This window comes from Neolamprologus multifasciatus, chromosome 12 (genome assembly GCF_963576455.1).
Source record: "Neolamprologus multifasciatus chromosome 12, fNeoMul1.2, whole genome shotgun sequence".
Lineage (NCBI taxonomy): Eukaryota > Metazoa > Chordata > Actinopteri > Cichliformes > Cichlidae > Neolamprologus > Neolamprologus multifasciatus.
Genome location: NC_140450.1, coordinates 5,243,468 through 5,262,410, shown reverse-complemented (window position 1 = coordinate 5,262,410; position 18,943 = coordinate 5,243,468). Strand labels below are relative to the sequence as shown.

At 40.1% G+C, this 18,943-nt stretch overlaps 1 protein-coding gene and 2 pseudogenes across 5 annotated transcripts in view; 2 read left to right on the top strand and 1 right to left on the bottom strand.

Moving 5' to 3' along the window:
- Positions 1 to 18,943, bottom strand: part of sh2d3cb (SH2 domain containing 3Cb) — a 58,397-nt gene that overhangs the window by 24,957 nt on the left and 14,497 nt on the right. For all 3 annotated transcript variants that reach the window (XR_014877151.1, XM_085179750.1, XM_085179749.1), the window contains exons 3-6: positions 15,929 to 15,968; positions 14,659 to 14,787; positions 11,135 to 11,529; positions 10,695 to 10,792 (exon numbers count right to left, since the gene is read on the bottom strand). Coding sequence is in view for 2 of the 3 variants with exons in the window: in XM_085179750.1 (XP_085035876.1) it covers positions 10,695 to 10,792; positions 11,135 to 11,529; positions 14,659 to 14,787; positions 15,929 to 15,968 (662 nt within the window). In the remaining variant the exon portion in view is untranslated. The remainder of the gene's footprint in view (positions 1 to 10,694; positions 10,793 to 11,134; positions 11,530 to 14,658; positions 14,788 to 15,928; positions 15,969 to 18,943) is intronic.
- Positions 576 to 9,983, top strand: LOC146506237 (UDP-glucuronosyltransferase 2A2 pseudogene; annotated as a pseudogene). Its single transcript, XR_014877153.1, has 2 exons — positions 576 to 703; positions 6,178 to 9,983. The product of XR_014877153.1 is annotated as a UDP-glucuronosyltransferase 2A2 pseudogene (transcript).
- Positions 588 to 6,152, top strand: LOC146506238 (UDP-glucuronosyltransferase 2A2 pseudogene; annotated as a pseudogene). The gene is made up of 2 exons (XR_014877152.1): positions 588 to 703; positions 2,466 to 6,152. The product of XR_014877152.1 is annotated as a UDP-glucuronosyltransferase 2A2 pseudogene (transcript).

The window sequence follows — 18,943 nt, the reverse complement described above, 5'->3', positions numbered from 1 at the left end:
AGTTCCATTGGACTTGAGTTGATTGTATTTTTTGCTGGCTGATATAGTTTTATTTTTGAGTGCCCAGCTCATATATACTTTTAAAAAGGAGAGTGTGAATGTTACTGGACTTTCTTGTGTAATTGCCACGGAATAATTTATGTTATACTTTGTTATTGCTATAACAGAATATTTATTTTATTATTATTTTACATTTACAACTTTTTTTTCCCTGGGTTCTCGTGGCACCCCATCGAGGAGCAGTAGGCTGTGGATCGCTTAAGATCTCACTATTGAGTTTGTACTCCTACATTTCTGCCTTGTTCAAAGATAAGATATAAAACAAAGTTCAAAGCTAATTGACCTGTGTGTTCTCCTCTTTTTAAAAATAAGAATCGATAAAGAATCGAAACGTTAAACAGAATCGATAATGGAATCGGAATCGTGAAAATCTTATCAATACTAGCAACAGTATTATCTACTACATCTATTGATCAGAGTTCACAACATTTGATCCAGTTTTCTCTTATGTAACCAACCTTTCTGCTGAAAACTACAAAAGGCTCTGAACCTTACTCCTGCTACCTTAGAGCTGACGCGGTCAGAGGTGTTTTGCTCGTCAGAGCCCGACGGCAGTCATTCACTCAGACGGGCTGTGAAGCAGGCTGGACACAAACAACAGGCTCTGGTTGAAACGTGAGATCTTTTTACAGGGACGCTCTAGGTAAGTACTGAGATCAAAAACCCAAGATCAGCAAGAGTTTTAGAAGATAAAATGGCATTTTAATGTAAACCCCAAATACCTTTAATGCTGTTATAGAGCATTTCTTTGTGTAGTTACGCTGCGAGTTCTGTTCTGAAATATGCATGACCGACCAGCTAAGAACAGAATATTTCCCAGATGTCTCCTCTAGACAATCACAAGGCTGAGCTTTATGATTGCATGGAGGAATCTCACTATATAAACTATCCTCATTCACAGTCATAGTTTGTTCTGATCACAAGGAACAAAAGCGAGAAAAAGAATGAATTGTTTTGGAATCGGATGCATTTCAGCTTGGAAAATTGTTTTCTTTCGAAAAAAAGAAGGAAGCTTCAAAGGTCACACAAGTTCAGACTTTCTCAAATTAAATACTTTTTTTTGATGCAAAACAGAAAGATTTTTCTTATAAAGTTTTGTTTTGATTATTTTAATTTTGTAACTAAGGACAAAATGTTAAGTCTTGCAAGCACAAAAGGTCTTTTGACTGGTGGTGGTCAGAGGGCCTGGTGGCGCCAGTGACCGGCAGCCTCGCCTCTGTCAGTGCGCCCCAGGGCAGCTGTGGCTACAATGTAGCTGCCATCACCAGTGTGTGAATGTGTGTGTGAATGGGTGGATGACTGAATGTAGTGTAAAGCGCTTTGGGGTCCATAGGGATTAGTAAAGCGCTATACAAATACAGTCCATTTACCATTTAACATTAAACAATGGCAGCTTTTACATTTTGCTTTATAGTTTCATACCCACTGCTATGCAAGCATTAAAGTAGGGTGCCTCAGCTTAGTGAAAAACAACTGGAAATCTTTTGTAGAAAGACTGGTGGTGGTGTGAATCAGGGTGGTTTTAGCTATACGGCAACCTTTGCTGTCAAACATAAACTGAAATGACTGAGTTATGTTATTTACTCAGATTAGTAATCTAGATCACTAACGATGTGCATTGTAAAATACCACAGTATTTTACAATGCCACATTCCCAAAGTGAAATTACAAGGCTCAGAATTTAGCTTTTTAAATACATCCCGACTTCTAATCAGGAAAATAAATTGGCCTCTTGGATTTAACTGTCATTCTTATGTTTAATAAGAATGACTAGATAACATCTAATGTGTTCTTAAACATTCATAACTTACGTTTCGGTTGTTTTTTATAAAAAAAAAAAAAAAAAGGTTGCTTTTTTATTTTGACAGATTTTAGCTTTTTTTTTTTTTTTTTTTTATCACATGACGCTTTTTAAAAGTTCTTATTGTTTTTACTCTTAAGCCTTTGGAGGTTTAAGTCCTCATCGGCAATGACCCAAACCCAGACATTAACCCTATACGAACAGAATATGTAATATCTATTTATTTAAAACCTTTGCAGTTGCCTTGTGGCTACGGTGTTAAAACGGTATCTAAACCTAGCAAATAATCAGTAACTTATCAATAATGAGATCAACTATTCGGGATGATCACTGCTGTAAGAGGCTCATAACTTTAAGGTAATAATTCAAATCTGTATCTTAACCTTTAAATCTAAGTTTTTATCTTATCGAAGCCAAAACCAAAGCAGAGTTGGCAAATATGTCTGGCCTGCAGTGGTCAAGTTTAAATATTGGCCAGTCCATATTTTCCCAACTTAAACTTTATCTCAAGTATGTCTCTCATTAGTTATTAGGGTGATACAAGGTCTTGAACTCAAACCCCTTGCTCATAAGAAACGATCTAACATCTTGACATCTTTGTCAGACTCTCTTTCAGCGATGTGCCATCCAAACTTGCTGGCACTTGCAGTGCTGCTATGCTCTACATTGTTGGTAAATGGAGGGAAAGTCTTGGTGTTCCCTGTGGATGGAAGTCACTGGATCAACATGAATATCATCATCGAAGAGCTTCACTCCAGAGGTCATGAAGTCACAGTGGTGCGGCCAAACGACACCTGGTACATCAAGTCAGAGTCCCCTCACTACAAGACCATCCCTATAAATTCCTCGGCTGGATTTGATAAAGAGCACTTTGGGGCATTTGTAATAGAAACACTGACCATGCGTCGACAAAGTGCTTCACTGTGGACTCGATTATCGAGGGAGCATGACTTAATGAAACAGTTGTATCAAATGCATGTCAAGGTGCTTGAGATGGTGGAGGGAATGTTTGAGGATACCAAGCTGATGCAGAGCCTCCGTGATGCCAAATATGATTTGGTTCTGACTGATCCTGCAATTGGTACAGGTGTTCTTATGGCTCACCGTTTGGGTCTTCCACTTGTCTTTAATGTGCGATGGACTATTCAGGGTGATGGCCATTTTGCAATTGCACCTTCCCCACTGTCTTACATCCCCATACCAGGGTCAGAGCTGACTGACAAGATGACTTTCATTCAGCGTGTCCAGAATATGCTCTACTTTTTCTTCTCAACTTTACATACTCGGTATGTCACAGAACCAAACTACAAACCATTTGTCCATCGTCATTTTGGCAGTGACGTACATTACATGGAGCTGTTTCAGTCAGCAGACATCTGGCTGATGAGAAACGATTTCACCTTTGAGTTCCCTCGACCCACAATGCCAAACGTTGTCTACATGTCAGGATTTCAGTGCAAACCCTCCAAGCCCCTGTCTAAAGAGCTAGAGGACTTTGTGCACAGCTCGGGTGAACATGGTGTCATTGTGATGACACTGGGGACGCTGGTAGAAGAACTTCCAGAGGACATCACTGAAGACATTGCTGCTGCTTTTGCAGAACTTCCTCAGAAGGTGATTTGGAGGCACAAAGGCAAAAGACCATCCACCCTTGGTAATAACACATTGATCTTGGACTGGTTGCCCCAAAATGACCTCCTGGGTCACCCCAAGACCAGAGTGTTTGTGGCCCACGGAGGCACCAATGGGATACAGGAGGCCGTTTACCACGGTGTGCCCCTGGTTGGCCTGCCCCTTATGTTTGACCAGGCTGATAACTTCTTCAGGATGAAAGCAAGAGGTGTGGCCAAAGTCCTTGATATTGCAACAGTGAACAAAGAAAACTTCTTGGAGGCGCTAAAGGAGGTACTCTACCAACCATCCTACAGGGAGAAGATGAAGGACCTGTCCAGCATCCAAAGAGATCAGCCTATGAAACCGCTGGACCGAGCCATGTTCTGGATCGAGTTTGTCATGCGGCACAAAGGAGCGGCGCACTTAAGGACGGAGTCTTACAAGATGTCCAGCATCCAGTACTACTCGATTGATGTGGCAGCCTTTCTGCTGACAGTTATTCTGCTAGTATTTACCATTTTTGTTTCAGCAGTCAGGTTTCTGTTGCGTAAGTTATTTTACAGAAGCAAAGTCAAAAAGGAATGATCATTGTGTTACAAAATTTGTATGCCTGTCGTCTGTTCTCTATGCAGAAGAAGGACGGAGATAAATTCGTACTGGTAGTGTAACAAACCTGAGTGTGTGTGCAGCTCAATTCAGCTATACAAACCTCACATTTTCTAATGACCTCGGTCTACTCATATTTCAAATGTATTTTTGCTTATTTGTCAGTATCTTAAAAACCTAAAATAGAAATTATTTTCAGTGTTGTTCAGGGAAAAGTTAGTAAATGAAGCAAGCAAATCAATGAATCAGTTATTGGTTTATATTCATTTGATTTGGAATAGTCTGCTGTTTAAACACTTTAAGAATCATCACATTTCCTACAATTGTCTAACCGTTAAACAGGGACACAATTAAATGTTTCTGACTGTCGTATGGTGATGATGCCTAATTCTTTATTAAGAGCACATAAGAAGAGTTTGGTCTCGTGCAGTGCTCAACAATAGAATGTATTTTTTTATATGTATTTTTGTAGAAATTTCACAGAATTTTATGGTGATATTTTTTTAATTTATTACTAAAACTTATGTATCCTGACCAACTTATTCACAGTAATATAGAACCAGTGTGCAAGTAGCTGAAGTTCACTATGTACTGTATATTTTTCCCCACTCTATTTTAAATGTTGTTGGAATACAAAATAAAGTAATTTGAAATCTGATACAACTTGATACACGCAATTTATTACATTTAACTATGGATCACTATTCATCACTTTGCTGTTTTAACAAAAAATAAATACAGAAATGTCTTCATTGTTAAATTTAATAATAACACGACTACATTTAACCAGTTAAAACATATTCAGGATTTATTAAAGTTTTGCATCTGACACCTATTTATTATGCGATTTTTCTTTTTTTATTGAGGGATAATTGAAGTCACTATTTTTGTCAAGTTTCAGCTTTACCATTTTGTTACATGAAACATTTTAAAAGTTCTTACTGTTTTTACTCAAACTTTTTGAGGTCGAAGTCATGATCAGCAATGACCCCCAACCCCGAGTAGTATTTATTTAAAACTGTTTCCTAAGGTTTTGATCATCAGACAAAAAACTACTAAACATTCTCACTGACAATATATGAAAAACTATGAAGGGTTAGGTTTAACGTGATTACCTTTCATTAAGCACTAACGTCTTATTTGCTGCATGAGTAAAGTGAAGTATTGGACTGTATCACTTTACTGGAAGAACGTGAAAGCTGAAGAATTTGTTCAAACTGGTCTTATCTCATGGGGCGACCGTGGCTCAGGGTGTTTGGAATCGCATCTGTAACGGGAAGGTAGCCGGTTCGATCCCTGGGCTCTCTGTCCTGGTCGTTGTGTCCCTGGGCAAGACACTTTACCCTACCGCCTACTGGTGTTGGCCTCGCTTCTCAGACTGACAGGCTGTGGCTACAACTGTAGCTTGCCTCCACCAGTGTGGGAATGTGAGAGTGAATGAATAGTGGTATTGTAAAGCGCTATATAAATCCAATCCATTATTATTATCCTGAAGAACAGAAATTTACCATCGCTTTCGAATAAGAAATAAAGAAGCTTATCGGTGTTTCCTTACATTATTTAATTTGACCTGAATCAATGCAAGTTTTTAGTTATTGAAACCAAAGAAGACTTGAAGGACAATCTCATAGTGTTTAGAGTTTCACTTTAGTTTCTCAAATTCACCCGCATTTCATTATTTTAATTTTTTTTCTTCAAATGGTACAGTGAATTCTGCCTTTTTTCCTCATATTTACACTTTAATTAAGATCATATGAACAGTCTGGGGTTCCAAACCACAATCACCTTTACTGTGCAACATGCTCGTCTCTAGCTCCCAAACTTCTTGTCAGCCTCTATTTATTGAAGGAACACAAACTTTAAGTTATCTGCAGATATAACTTAACCTTTAAATCTGAGTTTTTATCTTAAAAGCCAAAACCAAAGGAGACCTGGCAAATACATCTGACCTCCAAGTTTATATATTGGCCAGTCCATATTTTCCCAACATAAACTTTATCTCAGGTATATCTCTCATTAGTTATTAGGGTGATACAAGCTCTTGAACTCAAACCATTAGCTTAAGAAATAATCTAACATCTTGACATCTTTGTCAGAATCTCTTTCAGATATGGGCCATCCAAACTTGCTGGCACTTGCAGTGCTGCTATGCTCTACATTGTTGGTAAATGGAGGGAAAGTCTTGGTGTTCCCTATGGATGGAAGTCACTGGATCAACATGAATATCATCATCGAAGAGCTTCACTCCAGAGGTCATGAAGTCACAGTGGTGCGGCCAAACGATACCTGGTACATCAAGTCAGAGTCCCCTCACTACAAGACCATCACTATAAATTCCTCAGCCGGATTTGATGAAGAGCACTTTGGGGCATTTGTAATAGAAACACTGACCATGCGTCGACAAGGTGCTTCACTTTGGACACGTTTATCAATAGAATATGATTTAGCGAAAGCGTGTTATGAAATGCATGTCAAAGTGCTTGAGATGGTGGAACGCATGTTTGAGGATACCAAGCTGATGCAGAGCCTCCGTGATGCCAAATATGATTTGGTTCTGACTGATCCTGCAATTGGTACAGGTGTTCTTATGGCTCACCGTTTGGGTCTTCCACTTGTCTTTAATGTCCGATGGACTATTCAGGGTGATGGCCATTTTGCAATTGCACATTCCCCACTCTCTTACATTCCCATACCAGGGTCAGAGCTGACTGACAAGATGACTTTCATTCAGCGTGTCCAGAATATGCTCTACTTTTTCTTCTCAACTTTACAAATTTGGTATGTCACAGAACCAAACTACAAACCATTTGTCCATCGTCATTTTGGCAGTGACGTACATTACATGGAGCTGTTTCAGTCAGCAGACATCTGGCTGATGAGAAACGATTTCACCTTTGAGTTCCCTCGACCCACAATGCCAAACGTTGTCTACATGTCAGGATTTCAGTGCAAACCCTCCAAGCCCCTGTCTAAAGAGCTAGAGGACTTTGTGCACAGCTCGGGTGAACATGGTGTCATTGTGATGACACTGGGGACGCTGGTAGAAGAACTTCCAGAGGACATCGCTGAAGACATTGCTGCTGCTTTTGCAGAACTTCCTCAGAAGGTGATTTGGAGGCACAAAGGCAAAAGACCATCCACCCTTGGTAATAACACGCGAATCTTGGACTGGTTGCCCCAAAATGACCTCCTGGGTCACCCCAAGACCAGAGTGTTTGTGGCCCACGGAGGCACCAATGGGATACAGGAGGCCGTTTACCACGGTGTGCCCCTGGTTGGCCTGCCCCTTATGTTTGACCAGGCTGATAACTTCTTCAGGATGAAAGCAAAAGGTGTGGCCAAAGTCCTTGATATTGTAACAGTGAACAAAGAAAACTTCTTGGAGGCGCTAAAGGAGGTACTCTACCAACCATCCTACAGGGAGAAGATGAAGGACCTGTCCAGCATCCAAAGAGATCAGCCTATGAAACCGCTGGACCGAGCCATGTTCTGGATCGAGTTTGTCATGCGGCACAAAGGAGCGGCGCACTTAAGGACGGAGTCTTACAAGATGTCCAACATCCAGTACTACTCGATTGATGTGGCAGCCTTTCTGCTGGCAGTTATTCTGCTAGTATTTACCATTTTTATTTCAGCAGTCAGGTTTCTGTTCAATAAGTTATTTTACAGAAACAAAGTCAAAAAGGAATGATGATTGTGTTACAAAATTTGTAACCACTTACTTCTGTATTTAGTTTCAGAAAATGAGCTCAATATAAATGTTTCTTGAATTTTCATCTTGAAATTGTGAATACAGATAAACAAGACAATGTTGCTGACTGACATTACTGTACAATCTTTATAATCCATACATTTACCCTTCAAAAAGTTAAATAATAATTTACATTTAAATGTAATTAAATTTAGTTACAGAAAAAAAAACATTAGCATTCTGGCCATTATATTTACCGTAATACAGACACAGTGTGCAATATATATATTAAAAACAGTACTGTTCCACTTTCTTACCTGTCAGCATAAATCACTATCAGTCACGATTGGTTATTTAAGAATATCCCTTAATGTTTCTATTGCTGATGTAATTATTAATTTAGCTATATTAATAATTACTACATGATTTTGGGATTTCTGCTATCTAATTCATTTTCAGTTTCACAAAACAATTTAAATTCTTAATTATTTTGTCTTTTAAACCTTTGATGTCCACAAATGTTTGGACACACCTTCTCATTTAATGTTTTTTCTTTATTCTTCTGAGTATTTACATTGTAGATTCTCAGTCAAGGCATCAAAACTATGAATAAACATATCGAATTTAAACAAAAAAGTGTGAAATAACTCAAAAAATGTTTTAGATTTTAGATTCTTCAAAATAGCCTCCCTTTGCTTTGATTACTGCTTTGCACACTCTTGGCATTCTCTCGTTGAGCTTCATGAGGTCACCGGAAATAGTTTTCCAACAGTCTTGAAGGAGTTTCCAAAGATCACAAGCACTTGTTGGCCTTTTTGGCTTCACTTTGCTGTCCATTTCATCCCAAACCATCTCAATTGGGTTTAGGTCAGGTGACTATGGAGGCCAGGCCATCTGGCACAGCACTCTATCACTCTCCTTTATCAAATAGCCCATACACAGCCTGGAGGTGTGTTTGGGGCCATTGTCCTGTTGAGAAATAAATGATGGTCCAAGTAAACGCAAACCGCATGGGATGGCATGCCGCTGAATCTATTCACGTTTTCTGCATTGCACAAAGACACGGCAGGTGGAACCAAAGATCTCAAATTTGGACTCATTAGACCAAAGTACAGATTTCCACTGGTCTAATGTCCATTCCTTGTGTTTCTTGGCCGAAACAAATTTCTTCTGCTTGATGCTTTTCCTTAGTCGTGGTTACTTAGGAGCTATTTGACCATAAAGGCCTGATTCACACAGTCTCCTCTGAGCAGCTGATGTAGAGATGTATCTGCTGCTTTAATCTGAGGCGTGTTAACTTGCGGTTTCTGAGGCTGGTGACTCGAATGAATTTGTCCTCAGCAGCAGAGTTGACTCTAGGTCTTCCTTTCCTGGGGTGGTCCTAATGTGAGCCAGTTTCGTTGTAGCGTTTGATGATTTTTGAGACTGCACTTGGGGGCACATTCAAAGTTTTAGCAATTTTATGGCTCGACTGACCTTCAGCTCTTAAAGTAATGATGAACTGTCGTTTCTCTTTACTTAGCTGACTGGTTCTTGCCATACTATGAATTCTAACGGTCGTTAAATAGGGCTGTCAGCTCTGTACCAATCTGACTTCTGCACAGCACAACTGATGATCCCAACCCCATTAAGAAGGCAAGAAATTCCACAAATGAAGCCTGACAAGGCACACTTGTGAAGTGAAAACCATTTCAGGTGACTACATCATTGAGTGACTACTCATTTAGAGAAGGCCAAAGGTTTGCAGCGATGTCAAGAAAGCAAAGGGTAGCTACTTTCAGGAATCTAAAATATGAGACATACTTAGAGTTATTTATCTTTTTTCTTTCTTTTTTTAAATACATAATTCCAGATATTATGCTTCATATATTTGATGTCTTCAGTATGTATCTACAAAAGCAGAAACATTTATTTTTACTAGAAAGTTGTAAAAATAAAGAAAACCCATTAAGTGAGAAGGTGTCCAAACTTTTGATTGGTGGTGTGCATCATCATCGGCAGTGACCCCAATCATAAATCTTACCCTATTATTAAGCCTAATAAACCAAACAGAATATGTATTCTTTCATTCATTTAAAATTCTGACCATGTTTAGCACATGGCTTTCACAGAGAATTAAAGTTCATTGAAATGTATTTGACAATGATATTTTGCATCAACCGTGATGGATTACTTCCTAAATTTGAAATTAAATTTGAACCTTTATCAACAGTTTGATGTCTTTATTAGAATTCCTGATTATTCTTGTTATACTTTGTTCTTTTTTTCCTGTTTCCTTGTTCCTTTTGTGTTTAAAACATGGAAATATAAATATTCTTCATTATACATAGAAACTCAGAGACCCATCCTTGCATTAAACATCAGCTAGATTACAGCAACTATGTTTGTGTCCAGCCTGTCCACTGTCACGCTTCTCTTAAGACTGAACTAATTAGTATCTAAATTCTGGATAAGGAAACACTTTAAGCTAAATTTTGAATGATTTCTTTTAACTCTTACTATTCATCAGATGTCATCTTTTACTGTAAACTACAGAGCAAAAAAAGATTATATTTAAAACATAAAATCATGTCGATTCTGAAAGAATGCTCAGTTAGTATGTGGCTAAATCACCGCTTGACCCTAATTCGGTGTATGTTAAGAGGTTAAGGTTAAGGGTTTAGCCCAGGTCTACACAAGTGACCTGCTGCTGAGGTTATACAAGCCAGAGAGCAAACAGCCACAGATCCTCTGAATCAGGTTGAAGTTCCTGGCTGTTGACTAAAAGCCAGGCAGACCAGGCTCTTGGAGCGACAACAACCCAAGTTAAGTCTCTTTTTCTTGACTCTCTTCTTACTGCTTTACTATTAGTTCATCATAATTCTGATGAGTATTTAGGGATTATCAAGCTGTGAGGCAAGAGGAGAAAGAGTTTTAACTTACAGCAGCTAGAAGGAGTAGAAAGAAACAATTCTCCAGGACTCAGCTGGCCATCCTGTTGCCTGTTCACGTCTGCCTCCTTGTGGTTGTTAGAGGAAGGACTACATGGAGAGAGATGGCACATATTATAGAACCACGGGACTCATTTTAATTTCATCCACCACATACAATACAAGATTGTAAAGAGGACCCTAACTGCTCTATGAAGCCCTCCATTGTTTTCCCCCAAGTGAATCAAGAAATTCAACATGGAAAACTTTTTATTGGATTATGTTTTTCTTTCTTACTATAAAATAAACTTTATAGCCTTAAACAGTCAAAAGTCAGACAATTCATTTACAGTCCTCGTGTGTCATAGTTTTTCACATGAGTTCACGCTGTGCGTTTATTATGTTACACATAAAAATCGTAACTTAAAAGGAATTAAACAAGTGGAACCGCACCTTCTCGGACAGACCCTCTCCTCTCCTCCCATGCTACCGTTCCTCAGCCCCTTTTGACCCGATGAGGTGACGGCAGTGGTGCGGAAAGCCGTCTCCAGGTAACTAAGTGGCAACGTCCTGTTGACTGGCTGGTGAATCTGAGCTCCGCTCCATCGAGTCAGAGCCGCCCGGCTGCCCACATAGAAATGAACAAGGGCAGGTAAGGAGTCAAAGGCCTCGCCCTCCAAGCTGTACTGAACCCGAGTGTACGTCTCAGCAGACTGAACCACCGCCTTCCCGATGAGGAAGTGAAGCGTTTTCTGCTCCCACCGGCTGGTAAGGACAAAGTCACCCTGACTGGACTGAGAGTCCCTGACGAGAAAGTCACCATGGTTCACCACAAGGCTCTCCGACACCTGAACAGATGTTTTAATTTCTGTTACTTATTAGACGTTTCATCATTTTTACATTTATACCGATGTGATTAAAGATGCAGTGTGATGTTTCACTTTTATATTATGTTGTCTAATTGATATATAAATTTTATTTTAAAAATGTTTGGAATTAATTTTGTTCAAGACAAAAAAATACAATACTAGTCACATAACTCAAAATGTGTCTGTGTTTAAGAGTGATATTAAGAATATTTGTGAAAGTTTTTTACATTTGCACATCTAAACACTTAGAGGAAGAAATCCAAGTTAGTTTAAATCTCATTCCTGAAAGTGTTTCTCAAACTGTGAGGCTTGGATAAGGCTGCTGCTGGAGGGTGAACCACCAGGGGAAAATAAAGTCAAACTAAGTTAAAGTAAACAGGATTCATGAAAAATAAACAAGCATTTCCAAACACTATCATGCTGACCTTTATTTCACTAAATTCCCTTTTCGTATTGACACTAAATGATTGATAAGAATTGTGGAAGCATCAAATTTTCTGCTTCTGCTTTTTTGATTTTTCTATTTAAAATGAAAACTTAGAATAGAGGCTGGCATGTATTGAACAGAGAGGAAAACTTTTTGAAGGGGTTTTGTAATATAAAGTATACCTGAACTCCTAACATCATTCTGTCTCCAAAGTTTAGCCCGATGCCCCCCCTTGTGGCCTAATAGCTACATGACTGTGGTATCTGAATAAATGCAGTAGTAAGCTTTGCAGTCTGTGACTGTATGGGTTCTCTCTGGGTTTTACAAATGTGAATGTTTTCTGTCTCTCTGTTAGCACTGTGATAAACCGGCAAACTGTCCAGAGTGTACTCCACCTTTCACCCTCTGTCTGCTGGGACAGGGGCCAATCAACTTGTCCTTCCATCATAGGATGTTGGATACATCTGACTTCTTGATGGGTGCATTACATATTTTATTAAACTTCATTTTATGTTTTAGTTTTCTTCTTTATTCTCTGCAGAACTACTTTGTTACATTACTCTTTATGTTACTTTTTTGTTACTCAGTATCACCTGTGTAGATTCCGATTAACAATCTAACACTAAACCTTTCATATTCACACATATCTGCACAAAACAATCCCTGTCCTAATAAGGAGAACACCTAAAAGTCCTTTCCTTTCACAGCCTAGACAAATATCTGACAAAACCAACAACCGATTCGGTGAAAAAACAGCCCACAGAGTACATCACAGGAAAAATATTTTTCCGTTAGTGGGTTCGACTGTATGAACAAGTATGGAAATGCACACTCCTACAAGACTTTTGTTGCGTGTTGAAAAACAAACTTTGACTCTTTGGTTCATGCTCACTTACACTCTGGGTCAGGAGATGTGTAGTCCTCCTGAAGGTTTCCCTGATTGGTTAATATACTAATTTTCTTTAGCTCCAGTTGCTTCATCACGAGCCTCGCAAGTTTGGTGATGAAGCAGCTGGAGTCCAATGTTTTAAAAAAGTGAAAGGAAAAGTAAAGAAACTAAAATTAAACCAACCTTTGAGAGCATACCCCCCTCCCCCCCAAATTCACTACCATCCACCCACACCACCACCGCCCACTATTTCCACTCTCTTATTTTTGTTTCATTGCTGCATTTCTAATCGATTACTATCCCACGCTCTAGTCTGTAGTGACGTCGATCAGTAACTAAGAAACTAAAGCCATTTTTGTTACGTAATGTTCACAGCTGGTTTGTGGTGAAAACACACTTGTAGGGTAGATGCTAGGAACTGTTTTTTTTCTCCCCCACATGTACTTTTCCAGATATTACCTGACGTAGCCGTCAGAACCACAGTTGGGCAATTGGACTATAAATAGACGTAGCCATTGTGAGATCACTCACTGATTTAAGCCTCTGCATTTTGAAGCTTCGTCTTTGGTCAATACCACATTTCTTAGTTTCTTAGAGCTGGAATATTCATACATATTTAAACTTACTAGCTAATGCTACCTACAACCAAATTCATGGAAAGCATTTACTACAAAGCAAGCCATATTATTTGCCAGATAGCATCCTTAAAAGTGCTGCGCAAGATACCAAACATGGTTGAGAGGTCTAGTTCAGTGAGTCAATTTAATGGAGGTCAGGCCTAGCAGGTAGTTGTTGGGTCTACCTGTTGACTCACCCGTCATTCAAAACAGTCATAGTGTTTTTTGAACAAGGCTGTAAACATGTCTATGTTTGCTGGATATACTTTGACCAACACGTTCTCACTCCCAAAGCGTCACATTTTAGGCTAGGTGACAAATCGTCAACATATTACGTTTTCGGCTACCCACCACGTTCCTAAATGACGACCTCGGAAAAATTAGGAAATATGAGAACCGTATGGACTCAATCTACACATGTTCGCTCTTTTTCTTCAAATCCTTAGAAACACGCTATTTAACATAATTAAAGTCATGGTTAAGGTCAGGAAAAAGGTTATGGTTAGGGCTAGGGATAAGGTTAGGTTTAGGGCTGGAATACAGGGCTGGAACGTCTATTACCGCGGGAGCGTCATTGCACTGGATTTCGGCCATAACCGCCACGTACCATAAGAACGCCGAAGGTCTCCTTTCGCGTTCCTCAGGAACGCCGCGGGACGTGACAAAACGTCGGGATGTTACACCTCGGGAGTGAGAACGGGCTCACTTTGACATGGGCGTCAGCCTCAAGTGGCCATTGGAGGAACTGCATGTTTTTGTCACTTCAGTGTTGGTTTCTTTTTGCACCCCTGGAAATGCTTGGTCAAAATTAAACAGTCCATTAGAGTCTGGCCCGTGTGATCCCCAGCTCCATGCAAGTGATGCTGTGTAATTGTCTCGTAACAACTGAGTACCCCTCGATGCCTAAACATTGAACAGCCAGTATGTTCAGGACTGAAACACACTATTTCCTGCTGAGTGCTGCATAAGTAACACTGCATAAAGTCCAGAACTGATTCTCTCAACATTGTCTGAAGTTAATGCATGAAAGCTAAAAACATCCTTTATTCATATCTTTTTGTGTAACCCTAAATAACACAAGTAATGAAGCGGTTTTAAAAATTATGAAATTGTCATGCAACAGCTGCAAAAAAATAAAAAGTGTGTATTTGCATGTGCGTATGTCAGAGGCAGACCTGCCAGGGGATGCATCCGTGGTACCAAGCGTGGCTCTTCAGGTTTGTGCCGCTCAGCCTCAGCTCTTCCTCCAGCTGCTTCCTCAGTTTCTCAGACGGCGCCTCCAACCAGAACTTCTCCTTGGAGAACTTAAAAGACATGACAGGCGCACGTTGAGAAACAACCCCCCCATGTACGAACACAGGAAGGCAACAACATGAGTTTAAGCCATTGTGTGACCTCTGCTGGCTAAAGGTCAAATCCCAGCAGAGTCTTTTATCTTCTGCGTTTTTCCTTCCTGGAAAAAAACTTAAACCAGATTGGCTTTTTAAAGAAATGGCTAAAATACAAGCATGTAGCCAATCTGCAGCCTTCTCTGCTGTTTTTGTGTGAATGTCTGTTAACAGAGGACAGAGTGGGATGAGGGAGGAGGAATAGAGAGAGGGAGGATTGACAGCTCTGGCATTCCCACACTGGCATCCACAGTGGCGGCACCAGAGGCCCAAAACCCAGACCCATGCTGGAGTTTTGGCCTTGTCACTGTGGCAACGTCATTGTTAGATGGGGGTCATCGCTCAGCGGCCTTTGTCTGTCGTGTCTTTATGCAAAAAAAAAGAAGAAGAAGAAGCTACTGTATACAAAAATTTATGTTAAGGACAAGCTGGGAATACTGGGAGTGTGGACACACACACAAACACATTCCTCAGCTTTATAGGTGACATGTTGTTTTTCTGGTCCCTGACACCTCCCACCCCCTTCTGCTTTGACAGAATGGTTTGCCCCGTTGAACTGGGAATCAAAGACTGGGAACGGGGCCAGGACCACTTCGAAACAAAATAAGATGGTGTGTGTGTTGTGAGGTAAAGACCTGGAAGCCTCCAGCTCTAATTTCATTAGCATTATCATTCACTGGCAGCTTGTAACATTTAGACAAGTGTGTTTGTCAAGTATCTAATTGTAAGTCAATGGAGTGGAAATCGTCTTGCTCTCCGAGGCTCTCTCCACCTTTCCTAAACAAGGCCGCCGGCCGAGACGCCACCATTGCCAGCGGTAACCAAGTCAGCTCAAAAGTATGTCGCCGCAGAGGGGCTGCATTCCCCGAGGCTTTTCTGTCACTGTCCTGATTGAATTAGAGCCACAGAGGCGAGTGTAGGGAATCACAGAGGTTTGCTGAGAGCTCCCATATACAGCTGGAAAAAGGCTTGACCAGAGGAAGTGAGAAAGCAAAAGGAAGCTGAATCAAAATGAGAGTAAAATGTACTTTAAAGTCATGCAAAAATGTAAGCTTACTTTCACATATTCTCCTCCACCATCTGTCATGTCCTGATGCCTAAAAAACAAAGAAAACAAGTTTGATTTATTAAGAATATTAGTTTGAACTTTTTCTTGTAGGAGTCCCCAATTATCTAACAGCTGATAATTTACGTATTTAAGTATTAATAACAAGGCAAGATAAATATTGAACCAAGCAAATTATAGAAGAGGGCCCTCTCGCTGCAACACATGTTTGCAATGCCAAAAATAACCTCCAGGTGACCTGAGCAGAGTTTAGCAGACGACAATCAAGTAAATAAATAAATAACTATGATTAACACATTTTAGAAAAATGTGTTGGTTTCCTCTATCTGCTAGAAAAAAAACAAAATCACCAAATATCGGTATCAGTCTTTAAAATCCTGTATTGGTCAGGTTAGTATTTGTTTATTTATTTTTCTTCTACTTTTAATTTTTTTGTTACTTATTGGATGCGATACAAGCACCGTGTTTTTATGAATGACAGCTGCTCTAGATAAATTAAGTTGTTTTTTTTGTTCATGAATTGCTCAGTAGAGATCAACAGAGCAGCTATGGGAAAAGAAAACATACAATAAAGATCCAACCAGGAAGAATCTGGGACCAATGACTAGTTTCTGTGTTGGAAAAGTGAAGCCAAAGTGGTAGTGCCCTAAATGTGCATTCTTTTTAATGACCACCAGGGGGACAAAGACATTGTATAGAAGTCTATGTGAAACAGCACTCATTGCTGTATGACCTCACTAAACACTATTTTAAATAGTTTCTCGTCTCAGTTGCTACTATTTTATGGTCATATTGTAATCAAGTATGTAGTCAGTCTGTCTGTCTGTTAGCAGTCTAGCGTTTTTAACATATGATTCTCAGATTTTGTGTCTTCAACAGCATCTAGTGCTGATTTAATTTAGGTGAAAAAGATCACAGCAAATGTGACAATCATTAAAAACTTTATAATACCCAGAAAGTTTTTATGGATCGTCTTCAAACTTCACAACAGTAAGCTAGGCCTTGGGGGCACGAGTATAGGTAGGGTAAGCATTTGCCCTTGATGATATTGTAATTAAAAAAAATGGCGTCAGCATGTTATTAAAAAAATCATAAAACATCAAAGTTTCAGTATAGCTCTCGTGTTTCTCCGGGAGCCTTGTTAGAGGAGAGAGAATCGCCCGCCGCTTGATCAGCTGCCAATGACTTGTAATTGAGAAGTTGTTAACTAGCAACTCTGGGGTGGTTCAGTCAGACCTCTCCCCCCGCCCTCCTCCGCCTGTCATGTCTGGTTTCAAACTACCAAGAGGCCGCTGAGCTCAAAGCTTCATGACGGTGTTTTACTAACCAGTATCAGACGCCACAATATTTATGTCCAACTTTTATACAGTCTATAGCTGGGAGTCAGTTAATACACTGGAGCTGAGTGTTTGCACGTCATGTTTACACCATACCATGTCGTCCTAACCCCCCATCTGCTCTGTGCAGCTACAGCTGGCACTATTTTTAGAGTTGCAGAGAAGAGGGTCGCTTCTGCGACGCGTCAGAATCAAAGTAGAGTCTGCAAGGTGGTGAAATAGCTGACACTGCTACATCATCCACTGAAGCTCCACAGGATTCAGTGTGTCTGAGTCAGGTAGCTACTAAATGTAGCCACGGGGTCTACGGCGCCTGCTGTTTCCAGAAACCACATTTTATGCAACTTTCAACAAACATTCAACGTGTTTTGTAATTTTCATCTACTGTGACATATTTCCTGTCGCACTCATGTAAGATTAGAGTTTAAACTGTTGCCGAGTCGCAGTCATTGACATAGCAACTCTATGGTATCAGATAAAACAGCAAACAACTGTCCTCACGGTCACATTCAGCTTTTTTCTTTTATTGTTCAGCCTTGATTAAAGGCTGGAAATCCAACAGCCCTGTTTTCAAACAGCACGTTTTCCTTATTGTTTGTCATCATAATTTAATGATTTTTTTAAAAATCCCTTATCTTGATAAGAGAGTAGCAGTATTATCACAGTTCTGGTAGCAGCAGCAGGAGTTGTACATGCTTTATGCTGTCTGCTGTCCATTGGCCCTCTTGCGAAACTCTCTGACAGCAGCAGTGAGTTCATTCGACACCGCCTAGCAACAACATGCAACCCAACAAACTCCTCCAGGGAGGATCGGGAATATTCCCGCTCGTATCTGCAAACCGTCTGTTTTTCAAGACTGAAGCAAAAGAAACATTTTTTCTCCATGATGTCCATCCACACAACAGCTGGATCCTCACCAAATCTGAGGCCTGTGGGGCTCACAAAACTAAACTCAGCACCCAGAGGACCACTGACACTTTTCAAATGATGCTTTAAACAAAAAAAAAAAAACTCCCAAAAAGCAAAAGCTTTGTTTCTTTCTGACAGCTCTGATGCATTATGTCAGCGCAGAAACACAGCACACTGGCAGGGTGAAACTCTCTGCTCTTCCTCAACTGGCTGCATACTTCCAAGAGTCAAGGGAGGTGACCTTTTGTTCCCAAACACAAACTCTGAGAACAGGCAGCACACACTCACAGATGTGGACATACAGCATGAGAAACGCGCTGGCATTCAAAAACTAAACCCCACGCAGATGATTTTAAGCCCTGATATACTGCTTGTGCTGTTTGGGAATGATGCCGACGCTCACTGGCTGTTTTAATTATTAGATTAAACCCTTTAGGTCTAGGAAGGAGGATGAGGGTATTTTTATGGCATTATTGAGGACAATATAATAAACAGGAAGTCAGACAAAGACAAAACTCCCAGGTTACAACACGGCACCCCATTCATTCCAGTAAAAGCTGCTTCATACCTGCTTTTTCAAACTCAGGACTGAAAACCTCGAAGCTTCCAAGTATCAGGATTTTCCAATTCTGAGATCCTTGGAGCAAATAAAAACAGAGAGCACCTCTCCCTCACAGGATAAAATAAAATAAATGCAAGCCTCTTCTAGATGTTCCAAATGGTTTAAAAGCGAGTATGGATACAGTCGTCAGATATCGGG